The sequence below is a fragment of the Pleurodeles waltl genome, chromosome 6, assembly GCF_031143425.1.
Source record: "Pleurodeles waltl isolate 20211129_DDA chromosome 6, aPleWal1.hap1.20221129, whole genome shotgun sequence".
Taxonomy (NCBI): domain Eukaryota; kingdom Metazoa; phylum Chordata; class Amphibia; order Caudata; family Salamandridae; genus Pleurodeles; species Pleurodeles waltl.
This window is the reverse complement of record NC_090445.1, coordinates 670,567,612-670,583,490: the sequence shown is the minus strand read 5'-3', so window position 1 is coordinate 670,583,490 and position 15,879 is coordinate 670,567,612. Positions and strand designations below refer to the sequence as shown.

Here is a 15,879-nt window from a genome sequence, read left to right as displayed (position 1 = left end):
TTGCGAGTTTCAATAATATGAAATGTCCAATGCATCGAGGTGTAAGTCAGTTTACAATGACCATGATGAGGTCACAAAAAACGCTCTGTAAATACGAGCACAAAATGGAGCCTCACTGTCTGTAAGCACGGCGCCTGGGCAGTCGAAATGTGGCAGATCGTTTTTGGTAGCATGAACTGAAATAAACTACATGTTTGCAGATTGCAGTAAGCGTCTGCCCCTTCTGCCCCTTTGTTGAATTGAAGGAAAGGGCTGGCATATATGTATATGTATATGTATATGTATATATATATATATATATATATATATATATATATATATATATATATATATACACACATATACACATATATATATATATATATACATACACACACACACATATATATATATATATATATATATATATATACACACACACACACATTTTATTAACATACTTATTCATATTATACACTTTAAAAGTAACAATCAACAAATCAACGTAAGGTAACATATAAGCTTTCTATGAATGCATTACAGCAAGTCTTTCTCTCTTTTTGTATTTCATTTTATGGATCAACAGATCCACTGTGATGTCACCATGAATCTGCTGCAATTCCAGGAACACACCAAAACATCAAATTCTCATTGAGTACACTAAGGGTATCATTACGAGTCCGGCAGTCTACTGACCACCAGAGTTGTAGAAGAAGTCGGACCGCCGCCAATGTGGCAGTCCGAGTGCCACGTTATGACCGTGGTGTGGTCAGACCGCCAGCACGGCCAGGATTAGTCGTCCCGGCAGTCTGGCAGTCGTGGTAGTCCTAATCTGCCAGGGCAGTGCTGCCCTGGGGATTACAACCAACTTTTTTTCCACCAGCAATTTTTATGGCGGTAACACTGCCATGAAAAGGCTGGCAGAGACGGGGTGCAGGGTAACCCCTGCTCTGCCCATGAACCGTCACAAACATTGCAACGGGTGCTTGTGCACCCTACACACTACAGCATTTCCGCCGGCTCTATTACGAGCCGGAGACAATGCTGTAGGTTGTTTCCCGCTGGGCAAGCGGGCGGAAACTCAGTTTTCACCTGCTGACCCAGTAGCAAACTCATAATGGCCCTGGCAGGGAGGCTGCCACACTGGAAGCAACCTACCCAGCGGAACTTCGGCGGACGGAAAAGCCCATCATAATGAGGCCCCAAGTCTCCACCCATCCACATTTTAAACCATACCCTAAATCAGCATTTAACAATCAATGTGAAGTGATGACATTATCAATTTTAGTGGCTTTTGCATTGCTTTTAGCACACCTGACAGAATTAACTATCATAGGTAAGAATTTGTGCTGACTGTTTCCTTGACATAACATATCAGAATTATGTGCTCTATGGATATTAATATTTGTATGTACAGGAGTAGTATTGTTATGGTTTTATTTAATTAAACAATAACAAATTTCACTTTCACATACCCTAAATCAGTTATTTGGGTTTCACATTTCTCTGGAGACAGACCCAAAACCACAGCTCCATCATTTTTCTGGCCTTCATTAGAAGAGAGTTTCAAAGTTAAGATGTCTTCTGCTGAAGACAGAAAAGAAGAGGAAGAAAAGGGAGAAGTAGACTTACCACCTCCAAATAATTCCTTCAATGTTTGTAAATATTTTTACATCCCTTCAGGGGAAGAAAATAGATTCTTCCTAAATTGTGTCCAATGCAATACACACAGCAAAAATTGTCAAGAGGTGTGATGAAGAAGTATGCACATGGTACATCTTCTATATGTAAATACTGAAAAACCATATATAGAACGACATGTCACAACATGAGAAGCGAAAAGGAAGGTGGTGCATCAGCAGCAGAAGCTGGATATGTGTGGGGCCTTTAGCTCTTGACCAGATGGTTACCATCCTGCTCTTTCACCAAAAGTGGAAGACATGGTCACTCAATGTAGCACATGCCAAATGCCAGTTGCACAGTCATCTGTTGTCCAGTTTATGGATGCTGTCAACAAGTGTAATTCTTAATCTCACCATTCCATCTTCCATTCTTCTATAAACAGGTAGATATCTGAAAAGCAAATATAGTATACATTTATCTTATATATACTATAGCATTGCATACTATAAGCAGGTGAGCAGCTACATACCAGGTTACATCAGTGTGTAACAGGCTGTTTAAGTGTATGTGTACGGGTGGGTGACTGGGTGTGTCAATGATTGAGTGGATATGTGAGTGACTGTATCTGTGTCTCTATGGGTGTGTCACTAGATCTGTACGTAGCTGTGTTGGTGGGTGACTGGGCGCGTTAGTGACTGTATGGGTGTCCCAAAAGGTATGTAAGTGGCTGTATGGACTGGTAATTGGCTGTGTTAGTGGGTATTTGAGTGTATAACGGTGTGTGCAAGGGGCTCTGTTAGTGGTGGATACATAAGTGCTGTGTGGTTGTAGGAGTGGATCTGTAAGTGCCTCTGTCACTGTCTGACTGGGTATGCGAGTGGCTGTATGGTTTTGCAAATAGCAAAGAGGGTAGCTGTTTGGGTGAGTGACTGGGTGTGAAACTGCATGTGTAACTGACTGAGTGCTGGGTACATGAATGGCTATATAGGTGTGTAAGTGTTTATGTCAGTTCTTGCATGGGTGTATGAATGACTGTAAGAGGATGTATAGGTGAGTAAATTGTTGTGTGAATGGTGTTATAGGTATGTGGCTGAGTGTGTCAGTAACTGTCTATATGACTAGTGAGTGTAACTGGGTGTGTAAGCACTTGTCTGGCTATGTGAGTTGGTACAAATTGCATACTATTAAATTACATACTATAAACAAGCGCCCACATCTTATTTAAAAAACATTCATTCAGACTAGCTTAATAAAACAACTATATTTTCAGTATGACTATTCCTCCTCCTCCTTTGCTGCTTACTATTTTTTACTTAATATTTTCATCTAACCTCCTTTCTATTTTGCTTTTTACTGTCCTGTCTAGAAGCTACACATCTTCTTTCAACTTATACACATACAGTTTTTTTAAATATACTTTTTTATAGTACAACGCAATTTACATACTTGTAAAATCTCTTTGCTGTGGGACAACTTCTATGTTAATATCTATTAATATCAGTTTTCCCTTGCAAATCTCAAGTCAGAAACATGGCATCCACCGTGGGGCTCAGCCCAGTGTGGTCCACGGTGAATCCATAGATCCACACGGAAGCCCTTAAAAGTATTCAACAATCTGCTGTCAATACCTTTCATTTATATTTTACTTTGCAAAATATTGTCAGTTATAAGACATATACTCCCTACTGTGCAATTTTTGTACACCAGTCTGTTTTTCAGTTTCACACTGCAGTCTCCTTTGTTCCCCTCAGCCACACTCTTTATCTCCATTTCCATAGTATCCATGTTTCCAATAGTTTCTGCCTACCAGTAGGTAAAAAAATTCACAAGACTTTCTCTCAACAGCATACTATCCTCACATTAACTATCCAATCAAAAATGTTCTTTAATATGTTACTTGCTGTCCTCCATTTTAACTGCCCTTCATCTTCAAAACTGCTTCATTCTTCTGCAGACTTTTCCTGTGTACTACTCTTGCTTGTCTCCAAAACAGTCAGAGTCTGGAATGTTGGCTAAGGTTTTTTGTTTTGGGCCAGAGAGAGTGATAGAAAGAGTGGCATTGCTAGGCCTCTAGGTTTACCTAATGTAGACACTACTTAGGTTGGCCAGAGGGGGTTAATGGGGTATCAACTGTTGCCTCTGTTTGAAAGCATTGAGGATTGCCAACATCCAGACATTGTGATTTTGCACAGTGGTTGCAATGACCTAGGCAAAATTACTGGGGTAGGACTAGAAATCCAAATAAAGGATACCTTTGGTAAATTAATGTCACTTTTCTCACATACTGCCTTGATGTTCTCTAACATTTGCCACAGACAGAAGTGGCCAACCGAATGCTGTCCACAGCTAGAGAAATCTAGGAAACATGTCGACTGTTCCTGCAATTTTCCAAGACCACAACATGGGCTCCATATACCATCACAACTTACGCTTCTATATGGATGGAATATATTGAAAAGACTGAGGCCCTATTACTCCCCCGCCTGCCAAACTCATACCGCAATCAGGCCGCCTGTGCAGCCAAAACACCACTGGCCCTATTAGGAGATCAATGCAGAGCCGGTGGGTGGAAACAGCCTTTCCGCCCGCCGGCCCTGCCGTGAACAGGGCCTTAACATTGACTCTGGCTCGTGGTGGTGCGAAGGGTGCAAATTCAGGCGTGGAAAGCGCGACAGGGCTGTCCATGGGCGGCCCCCATACCACCGTTCTGCCAGCCTTTGCATGGCGGTGCTACTGCCATGAAAAGGCTGGTGGAAAAGGGACTCATAGTCCCCAGGTTAGCAAAGCAAGCAGCGCTGCCCTGGCAGATTACAACCGCCGAGACCGCCAGGCTGTTGACTGGCGGCAACCTGGCAGTGCCGGTGGTCTGACCGTGGCGCTTTTGCCATGGTCATAATGTCGCAGTTGGACCGCCACCCTGATCACGACCCTGGCGGTGATAATGAGGCCCGGAGTCTATTTCATAGACAGTGGAAACAGAGTGTTCGTAAACAACTTAAAAATACTGCAACCTTTTGTATGTGTAATTATCATCTACACATCATAAACACAAGGGCTCTTTTCAGAGCCAACCCTTTTCCCCAAACACTGGTTCTTTTTGTTTTCAAATCCATTTTTTTTATTTCCCACTCAGATCCACTGATCCGCCATGGATCCCTGGCCAAATAAGGGGTATGCCTGTTATATTGTGGGAGGACCCGCAACGGAACTGCGGATCCAATTTAGGTGTATGGGTGTGTGAGTAGTTGTGTGAGTGGGTGTGTGGGTGTGTGAGTGAGTGTTTCTCTGGGTCTCTGAGTGGGTGTATCAGTGACTGTATGGGTGTATGAGTGAGTTTGTGAGTGGTTGTATGGGTGTGTGAGCAGCTGTGTGGGTCTGAGAATGGGTGTGGGGATGGTTTTCTGGGCCTGTGAATGGTTGTGACAGTGGGTGTGTGAGTGGATGTGTAAGTGAGTGTGGTAGTGGTTTTGTGAGTGGGTGTGTGAGTCTGTGTGTTTGTAAGTGACTGTGTGCGTGTGTAAGTAGCTGTGAGGGTCTGGGAATGGGTGTGGTTATGTTTTTCAGGGTCTGTGAATGGGTGTGTCAGAGGGTGCGTGAGTGGATGTGTGGGCCTGTGAGTGAGAGTGATAGTGGTTTTATGGGTCTGTGAGTGGGTGTGAGTGTGTGAGTGGACGTGTAAGTGGCTGTGTGGGTCTGGTAGTGGTTTTGTGGGCCTGTGAGTGGGTGCGTGAGTGTGTGAGTGAGTGAATGAACGAGTGTGTGAGTGGGTGTCTGAATGCCTGAGTTGGTCTGTCAGTGGGTGTGTTGGTGATTTTGCAGGTGTGTGAGTGTTGTTTTTGTTTTTAATTGGGCTCTCGATCCACGGATCCACTGCAGATTTATATGTGGGGGTGGCACGTCGAGCACTGCAGTGGATCCGTAGATCCTTGGGATCCCCATAAATGTTTTTGGGGCAATTTCTCTCCCAGGAGGGATCATTCACAGGCCCCTCCATCAGTCCCATGGGGTCAGGATACCTCTACTAGACCCCTTCTATCAGTTTTAATTTTAAGTTTTCCTGCCAGGAACCGAAACCCGATTGACAAAATGATGGCTACAAAATTCCTGTCAGGATGCGGCCAGACAATCATGGCATCGCTGTTGGCGTGGTGGATCCGGGTCTCTAGATATACATAGCAATGTCTCTAGATGTACACACACATCTTTTTTCTTTAATAACTCCAAAACTACTCAACAGATTTACACCAAGTTACAAAAAGAGATCGTTCTGGACCAAGATCTAGCTTTCTGACAAATTTGGTGTAATTCAGTTCAGTGGTTTGGGCTGTAGTCGTTTTTAAAATCCCTATAGGAAATTGCATTGGCCCCCGCTCCACAAATCACCCCAAAACTTTCCAGAAAGTAGCTGGAATGACTGGTACACTTGTTTTGTTAAGATTCGTCAAATGGCGCCAAAGTTATTAGCAGAACAAAAAAACGCTTTTCCTATGGAAACTAGGTCATAACTATAAGCTTATATATATATGTATATATATATATATATATATATATATATATATATATATATATGCACCCACAAGTATTGGAGAAAGTGTCTAATATCAGGAAGGGTGGAATATACTATTATAAGTACAGTCCCACAAACATTAGAGAAAGTGCAAACATTGAATGGCTAACAATAATCCAGATCCAGTCTCACGTGCATTGGCAAAAGTATATACATGGGGTGGGGGCAATATACCATTCTACCTCTAGTCCCTCCAGGATTGGGAACAATACAAAACTTTGGGAGGAGTACAAATATAGTATCCTAGTTCACAAGGCAAACACATTTAAAATACAGCAAGAATGTTGAGGTTCAGATAATGATTCTTTCAAATAAAATCAGAAACCCAAAATACAACCCCAACATAAAAAATAATTAACACACAGTTTCAAAAATGCAGATTTTTCAATAAAAAAAAACGACATTTTATTTGTAAAAAATAAAGTAAATAAATTAAACTTGAATTCACTCAAAATGATAACATGAACCTACCAATATAATCCTACCCAAACATTCCCATAACCATAAAACAATAAAAGTATTTCTCAAACAGCCAAACGTATATGAACCCCAAAAAAGTACACACAAATAAAACACTTGAAAACTAAAAAAATCAGAGTAGTGCAATAATTTAAAAAACACTCTCTATTCAAATTGCACAACCCAGAAAAAAATGTTTATTCCACCAAATATTAAAATAAACATACAAATTAAAATATTAACGAAAACCACAATTAATTACACACTATTTTATAATGCTATATTTTTAGCATACGTACTATTGACAAAAGACAAAAATGATATATTTACCTTTGATATTTTGCCCCATGATCCTTTTGCAGTTATAGTATTTCTACCACAATATTATGATCAAGCTATATTTATAACTCGATATTCATAATATCATGCTCCCAGTGAACGGCTTGAATCAGATGCCCTACTACTCATGGGCACCTACATTTCTCTTGGGCACCTGCATCGTCCTTGGCAAGCTTCAGCTATCAGTACCACTTTCCAGAGGTTTACTGACCTCCAGGCTTGGTTCATCTCCGATCATTTTCCTTCCTCCATCACTCTGCCTCCTTTTCTATAGGGCTTCCTCTTGCAAAGGCACACTTCAATACCCCTCATACAGGGAGTTGGCATCTTTCCTCAAAGCAGATGCAGCACTGCCATCAGGCTTGGGACCTAGGTTTGTTGCTCAGCTCCTTGGTGACCAGGCAGGTAGGCCATTTACTCCACACTTCAAGATCTCCTCTGAGAGACGCAGACCAGCATTCAAAGATCCGGGCTCTCGAGCTCAAGCTCCAAAGAGGTAGAGGCCTTCCCACTCAGCTACTATACAAAACTATCTGCAGTAACTCCTCTGAAGAAGAACGAAGCAGGCAGGGTAGGTAATGACCTTGCAATTAAATCTGCATTTGTCCATCTCCTTCCTATCGGAGCCTGGTCCACTTCAAAGGACCTCGGGGATATTCCGGCAATCCACATTCCTGTCTGGCAGGCACTCTCCATCCTCCATCATGTGTACAATTAATAAACAGGAGATCCAGGCTATATTCCTATCCCCACCCAGTAAAACACAATAGCCAGCCAGATTACATTTTCTCTAGGTCAGTGGTGTTTACGTTCTCCACGAGACTAGCAGAAATGAAGAAGGAGAAGAGGTTTTAGCTGTTTTGGATTTAAGAGGCCTACTCATTTCAAACTATGCTAAATTATCATGAAATTAGCCTAAAATATCAGCTGGTTGTACCTTGCAACCAGTGTCATGGGCTGCTTTCAGTCCGAGTTTCATCTTATATCATAGTATTGTTTTTAGTTTAATGCGACTATTGCACTCACAACTTTGTTCAGCTTGTGGAGCACTTTGTTAGAGGGGTCGATAGTAAAGTTGTAATACAATGGTCTGACCGCGCAACAGATTATGCATGAATATCAAGTCTAAACAGTGTCCTTTTGCATGCATGAAAAAGTGCATCAAAATGCTTTTGTTTGAAAGTGCACATATCAAGCCACACATTTAAGTCCAAGCAAAAACATGCAAATTAATGTGGAAACAATGATTCACAGGTGCTGAAGGTAGAGGCCAGTGGGTGCCGCAGTAGCCTCAAAATAACACTGCTGGAGTCCAGAAGATTACTGAGTGATAAAGATGCCTTTAAATCTGGTTTCAGTGAATATTTCATTTACACATTACCAAGTGTATTGATTTGTTTTGATCCAATTAAAATCTTCATTTTCAACCCAATTGGGAATTATAGTGCTTCGTTTGTGCTTTCCTAACTGCAGGTATATTTCAAAACATGTGAAAAGTTCACTTACATTTATTTAAATGTTAGTTTTGTTGTGTTAGGGAATAAATACATCCTTAAGCCTAGTCTTTCATTCTTACTGTACCCAGCAACACTGTCCCTTAGTTCACTTTACAAAGTCCTCTAACTTGGCAGACAGAAAAAGAAATGTAAACACCAACATCTTTTTTAAAATAATAAGCTGCAGTTTGTCAGAATACATAGCCTGACGTTTGCCCTCTGTCTTTGAATGCACAGTAAGTGTGCCAAGATAAAATCTTAATTTCTTCCCATTATTGTTTGTGCGCTATATAGTTTTTATCAGTAACACTGTATGTGCAAATGTAGTGGTCATTTCAATGGAAAATGTGCTGTTTGTAAATGAAAGTGCGCTACCACAACATATTTTAGTAATGTTTTTGCCACCGCTTTCTCCAAAACGCACCCCCAGGTACATATATCATTACCACATTGCTGCTGAATACATTTGCTCTTGTTCTTTGTGTAGCGTGTGAGGTTTTCACAATTTCTATTACTTCAGTGATGTAACATTAATGCGGGAGAGGATGTGTTGTAACAGCCAGAGCTGCTGACACTGGAGATGGGCAACCAGGTTCGAATCTCACCATTAGCTCAGCATCCTGGATTATGGGCCAAAAACCTAGTGGCGGATTTAAGAGCACCTTGCGCCACTCTTAGCGACACCTTAGTATCATTTTTTTTTAATGTTAAGGCATCGCTACGGTGGCCTTTTCCCCACACCATATATACAAAGTGGCACAATTCATGCACTGCAAGTAACCCCTCGCGCCACATTATGCCTGCACCAGGCATAATGTATGCCAGGGGAACGATCCCAGGTTAGGAGGCCCGAAAAAATGGTGCAGTGAAATTTAAATTATTGCACTGCGCCATTTTTCCTGTCATTTTAAACACCTGCATAAAGCAGGCGTTAAAATGGCATACCTATTTGAATCAATGGGCCTCCTTGCACTTTGATACACTAGCATCAAAAAATGTTAGGCTAGTGTAGCAAAGCGCCACTTTTACGCTATAGTTCTAACTACCGCCATGGTGCACTGTATATTAAATACGGTGCACACATGGTGGCGTTAGGAGGGTGCAGGCAGGGAGGAGGCACAGAAAAAGTGGCACTGCATTGGATTCAACACCACTTTTCTTACATTCTGCCCTTAATGTCCTCATTCCTCTAAAAAATTAATGAGTCCTTGTGTAACGTAAATGGTGCTCATGTAAAGAACTCCAATACCTTCGGGTCGAGTTCGCGCTATATAAAAACCTCCAAAAAAAAATAGCAGCACCCCAATTCTGAGAATTGTTCCAGCAGCACTGCATTGATTCCCGCACATTATTACATAAAACCCCGTAATAGGATGCATTACCAACCCGACACAGATGCTCCGGTGGGTGGATTGGGAGGCAAACATGCGACGAAAAACTCAGCCATGTACCACTGGCCCAGCCCATACCCTACACAGATACCAAGGGGCCGGGGGGAATGTAGCTGTAACTTTACTTACCTTATTTGAGAGCAGCAGAGACATTTCGCACCTAGGTCAAATTAGATCAACGATTAGTGAGGTTATGATTATATCTTCCAGGTCAACGATCAATGACTGCGCTGTGACAAAACCGCGGTAAATATTTGACTCCAGAGCCCCTGTAGCACAAGTCACTGCTCAAATCCTAAACTAGAAAGAGGCCATATTGTGGATCCTACAGCACAGGCCCACAAGAGGAGACACTAAGTCACAACGTGCGCATGTTTTAGTGAGTAGTGTTTCAGCACTGAGAGTGAGTGCGGCAGAGGGAATAGTGTCCATTGTTCGATCATGGCTCAACAGACACACGCTGCTTCCTGACTTGCTAGCAGGCTTAATTTTTCCTATATTGTTTAATAATTTCATTAGTGACGGTGGGGCGGTTCTATGTTGGCTGCTTCCTATCATCCTTCTGAAGCATCTCTCGATAGTGAGGCTCCTGTGTGGAGTGTTTCTTTTCGATTTCCCAGTACTTCGTCTAAGTACACCTCTGTCAATAAAATCCAATCTGCAGAATAACAATGAAAAACAGAAAGAACGCGCCCCAGCAGAGTTCTGATCAGGTGGGTGTAACATCTTGTGACAAATGTCACTATTGTTTGCGCGATGACTCTTACCGTATGCAGGTGTTCTTCAGTGTACACAGAACATTGAGTAACCAATGCACGCTGAAGCGTTTAAGCGTTCGTTTCCGTTACTGTGATGTATAAAATAGGAATATTTAACTGCAATATTTACGAGCTCCTTCCAGGTGATATTTCACGCATCCTTTATTTGTTCTCATGCCATGTGCTGAAACTACTTGCAGAGAAACGGGATTGTGTACAGAACATATAGAACTGTCAAATAGAAAGCGATTACCAATCGATTACGTTATAAAGTTTAAGAATGATAGGGTCACTTACAATATTTTGAAAACGTACATGATGGGGAGTCATTGTCTTATGCAATACCCAAATGGCAGTGGCACCCCTCATTTGCAGCAATCAGTAAGTTCCTTAAAGTTAGGAAAAACGGGTCAGTGTTTTGAAAGGACTTTTTTGCTTTTGAAAGTGCCTTCCAGTCATGTTTAGGTTGAACTGTTTTTCAGGAGCGGCTTGCGGTTGTACTAATGCAGGTTGCAGGCACAGGCTCCCAGCCTGCCCTGCAGCCAATCCTGACGCTGCTTAGAACAGTGCAATTTTTATCCTCATAATGAGTGTTTTCTATACAAATATGGTTACCACTGATGCCATTGAGGGCACATTTGCAAAGTATAAAGGTATAACATGATTTGGTTTATTAAGGTGGTGATACTGTGACTAATGACACCACTTTATATTGTGATGTTGCATCTGGTATTGGGGGTTGTAATGTGATAATGGGGTTCAGGACCCACTAGTGGTGTAATGTAATATGAGGATGTCACCAAAGGTATTGCCATATACTTGAATGTATATATTTATAATTTAAGACATAGTATTTGTAGTGTGTAGATGTGTAAAAATAATATTTTCCTTTTTAAAAGAAAAAACACTGACTGGGTGTTGTTTTCGTGTGCCAGCAAATTGAGATTACAAGCCCTTGCCTGAGAAGGCTTTGGACTACTCTGCTTTGCTACCTTGAGAGAGAGTGTGAAGTGCTACTGTGGGTCACTTGGTTCCCAATAGTAAGGCAATTACAGACCTATTCCTTGTGTCACTTCACTTGCATTAGTTATATATTGTGCCACAGTATACCGTGGTAACTTTGTGGTATAGTGTGGCACACACCAATGACAAGGCAGTATATAATTGGCTGACGGCTGCCTTTATAAAATGAAAAGGTAGGCATGTTTTTTTTTTAACTACACTGTAGCTGTGTTATGGGCTAAGCCCTTAACCCCTTGGGTGCCTAGGACGAGGTGATCTTGTCCAAGGCACCGGTTCCCCGGTGCCCTGGACGAGATCACCTCGTCCTGCTAGGGGCCCCAGTGGGGAGCGCTAGCGCTCCCCCCGATGGCCAGGCACAACCCTCCCCTAGGCAGGAATGGAAGGGGAATCGCTTCCCCTTCCACCGCCGCCCCCCGTGATTCCACCATGGCGTCTGATGACGTCAGCGCGCATTCGCGCACTGATCTCATCAGAGGCCTTCCCTCCGGTGCTGGAAGCTCAGCTGATTACGTGGAGGGGGCGGAGAGGCATGAAAGGAGAGGAAAGGCCTTTCCTCTCCTTTCATGTCTCTCTGAGCATTTCTGCTGCCTGATCGCGATGCGATCGGGCAGCAGAAATGCCACTAGACACCTGGGAATTTTTAGTTTTTTGTTTATTTCATAAGGAGAGCGGCCCCTTGGTCAAGGGCCGCTCTCCAGGGGGGCAATTTGTTTTTTGGCTGTTTCCGCCCCCCCAGACACCAGGGTTTTTTTTTTGTTTTTTAAATGTATTTATTTGTGGGGAGTGACCCCTTAGGCAAGGGTCGCTCCCCTGGGGGCAAAATTGTTTCTAGGCCATTTCTGCCCCCCTTTGGGGCAGATCAGCCTATTTTTATTAGGCCAATCTGCCCCCAAGGGGGGCAGAAACCACTAGACACCAGGGATGTTTTAATTTTTTTATTTACTAAATAAGGAGATCGGCCCCTTCGGCAAGGGCCGCTCTCCAGGGGGGGGGCAATTTGTTTTTTTGGCTGTTTCTGCTCCCCCCCGGGGGCAGAAATCCACTAGACACGAGGGAAAATGTTCTTTTTTTTTGTTTTTTTTGTATGTTTGGGAAGTGACCCCTTGGGCAAGGGTCGCTCCAGGGGGGGCAAATTATTATTAGGTCATTTCTGTCCCCCCTGGGGGGCAGATCGGCCTTGCGATCTTCCCCCCGGGGGGCAGAAACCACTAGACACCAGGAAATATATATTTTTGTGGGCTATTTGAAGTAAGGGGAGCAGCCCCTTGGGCAAGGGCTGCTCCTCGGGGGGGGAAATTATTTCTAGGCCATATTATTAGGCTGATCTGCCCCCGGGGAACAGAAATCCACTAGACACCAGGGATACATTTTTTTAATTGTTTTTTTTATTTTTTTATGTTTGGGGAGTGACCCCTTGGGCAAAGGTCGCTCCGGGAGGGGTGTGTGGGGGGGGGGGGGATCATTATTAGGCCATTTCTGCACCCGCTGGGGGCAGATCGGACTTGCGAAGGTGCAGAAACCACTAGACACCAGGGAATATTTTTTTGTGTGGGCTATTTCAAGTAAGGGGAGCGGCTCCTTGGGCAAGGGCCACTCCCAGGGAGGCAAATTATTTCTAGGCCATTTCTGTCCCCCCCAGGGGCAGATTGGCCTAATATTATTTTTTTTGTTTACTTTTATTTTTTTATGTTTGGGGAGCGACCCCTTAGGCAAGGGTTGCTCACGGGGGGGGGGAAATATTATTAGGCCATTTCTGCCGCCCGGGGGCAGAAACCACAAGACAACAGGGATTGTTTTTTTATACTAAAGCATAAGGGGAGCGGCCCCTTTGGCAAGGGGGGAGGGTGAGGTGGATGAGCAAAATATTTTTATACCTTTTCTGCCCCCCCCGGAGGCAGATCGCCCTAATATAATTAGGCGGATTTGCCCCAGTAGACACCAGGGATATATATATATATATATATATTTTTTAATTATTATTTACTTTATGTTTTTATGTATGGGGAGCGACCCCTTAGACAAGGGTCGCTCCCCTGGGGGCAAATTGTATTTAGGCCATTTCTGCCCCCCTTGGGGGCAGATCAGTCTATTTTTGTAAGGCCAGTCTGCTCCCTTTGGGGCAGAAACCTCTAGACACTGTTGATTGGTGTGTGTGTGTTTTGTTTGGAGGGGGCAGCCCCTTGGGCAAGGGTCTCTCCCTATGGGGGCACATTACTGTTGGCCATAACTGCCCCCCTTGGGGGCAGACTGGCCTATCTTGGAAGGCCCATCTGCCCCCAAGGGGGGCAGAAAGCCCACCAGAGACCAGGGAAGATTTATTTTCAAAATAAGAGATTGGGGATATGGCCATAGCCGTACCCCCAAATAAATGGTGCCAAAGTTGTTCTGCCCACCAATGGGCAGATTGGGCAACTATCCCCGATCCACACCCCGGGGGACAGAAGTCCACTAGATGCCAGGGAATAAAAAAATAAAAGAAAATAGTGGGGTGGTGGCTACCAACCAGTATGGGCCTGGTTATGTCCCCATCCGAACTGAAGGGGCTGACAGTCTTTCAGCTTTCCCCTGCACACTAAAACATCTTATCCCATGGCAAGCAAGAGGACATTTGATTATTTTTGGTTTTTGTTTTACATTTGGGCCATGGGAGCTTGGTAACTCTCAGAATCGTCCCACTTGGAATGGTGAGGGCTGCACTTTTTTTAACTTTGGGACACTGCCATGTAGAAAAATCCACAAGACTTAGACACATCTGAAAACTAAACATCTAGTTGATTCCAGGGTGGTGTGCTTCACATGCACCCCGCACCATTTCCTTACCCACCATGCCCTGCAAACCTGCAACTTTGCTGGAAAGCATACATTTTTCCCACATTTTTGTGATGGAACCTTCCAGAATCTACAGTAATCCACAAAATTCCTACCACCCAGCATTGTCTCATCTATACCGATAAAATTTCTGCCGCACTTGTCAGCCTAAAAATGTTTTTTTTCAAACTGCCCTTTTGGACCCACTTTGGTTCCCCCTCAATTTCAACGTGTTTTTGGCTCTTCCCTGTCACAAACACTTGGCCCACCTACACAAGTGAGGTACCATTTTTATCGGGAGACTTGGGGAACACTGAGTGGAAGGAAATTTGTGGCTCCTCTCAGATTCCTGAACTTTCTGTCACCGAAATGTAAGGAAAAAGTGTTTTTTTAGCCACATTTTGAGGTTTACAAAGGATTCTGGGTAACAGAACCTGGTGAGAGCTCGACAAGTCACCCCATCTTGGATTCCCCTAGGTCTCTAGTTTTCAAAAATGCACAGGTTTGGTAGGCTTCCCTAGATGGCGGCTGAGCTAGAGCCCAAAATCCACAGGTAGGTAATTTGCAAAAAACACCTCTGTTTTCTTTGAGAAAATGTGATTTGTCCACTTTGTGTTTTGGGGCATTTATTGTTGCGGGCAGTAGGCCTACCCACACAAGTGAGGTACCATTTGTATTGTGAGACTTGGGGTAACGCTGGGTGGAAGGAAATTTGTGGCTCCTCTCAGATTCCAGAACTCACAGTCACCGAAATGTGAGGAAAAAGTGTTTTTTTAGCCACATTTTGAGGTTTACAAAGGATTCTGGGTAACAGAACCTGGTGAGAGCCCCACAAGTCATCCTGTCCTGGATTCCCCTAGGTCTCTAGTTTTCAAAACTGCACAGGTTTGGTAGGTTTCCCTAGGTGCCGGCTGAGCTAGCAGCCAAAATCCAGGTAGGCACTTTGCAAAAGACACCTCTGTTTTCTGTGGAAAAATGTGATGTGTCCACGTTGTGTTTTGGGGCGTTTCCTGTTGTGGGCACTAGGCCTACCCACACAAGTGAGGTGCCATTTTTATCGGGAGACTTGGGGGAACATAGAATAGCAAAACAAGTGTTATTGCCCCTTGTCTTTCTCTAAATTTTTTCCTTCCAAATATAAGACAGTGTGTAAAAAAGACGTCTATTTGAGAAATGCCCTGTAATTCACATGCTAGTATGGGCACCCCAGAATTCAGGGATGTGCAAATAACCACTGCTCCTCAACACCTTATCTTGTGCCCATTTTGGAAATACAAAGGTTTTCTTGATACCTATTTTTGACTCTTCATATTTCAGCAAATGAATTGCTGTATACCCGGTATAGAATGAAAACTCACTGCAAGGTGCAGCTCATTTATTGGCGCTGGGGGCCTAGGGTTTTTGATGAACCTACAAGCCCTATAAATCCCCGCAAC

General features: G+C 43.4%; 2 protein-coding genes across 8 annotated transcripts in view; one reads left to right on the top strand and one right to left on the bottom strand.

Annotated features, from left to right (window-relative positions):
• LOC138300140 (zinc finger protein interacting with ribonucleoprotein K-like) overlaps positions 1–10,209 on the bottom strand; it is an 81,969-nt gene extending 71,760 nt beyond the window's left edge. For 5 of the 6 annotated variants that reach the window (XM_069239079.1, XM_069239082.1, XM_069239080.1 and 2 more), the window contains exon 1: positions 9,984–10,197. In XM_069239079.1, coding sequence (XP_069095180.1) covers positions 9,984–10,007 — 24 coding nt within the window. In that variant the 5' untranslated portion in view covers positions 10,008–10,197. Of the gene's footprint in view, positions 1–9,983 lie in introns of all 6 variants that reach the window. The other variant, XM_069239077.1, reaches the window with a different exon arrangement.
• A 46-nt stretch (positions 10,210–10,255) lies between these two features.
• Positions 10,256–15,879, top strand: part of LOC138300136 (zinc finger protein 620-like) — an 86,244-nt gene continuing 80,620 nt past the window's right edge. The window contains exon 1 of one of the 2 annotated variants that reach the window (XM_069239071.1): positions 10,256–10,567. In XM_069239071.1, coding sequence (XP_069095172.1) covers positions 10,526–10,567 — 42 coding nt within the window. In that variant the 5' untranslated portion in view covers positions 10,256–10,525. The remainder of the gene's footprint in view (positions 10,568–15,879) is intronic. The other variant, XM_069239070.1, reaches the window with a different exon arrangement.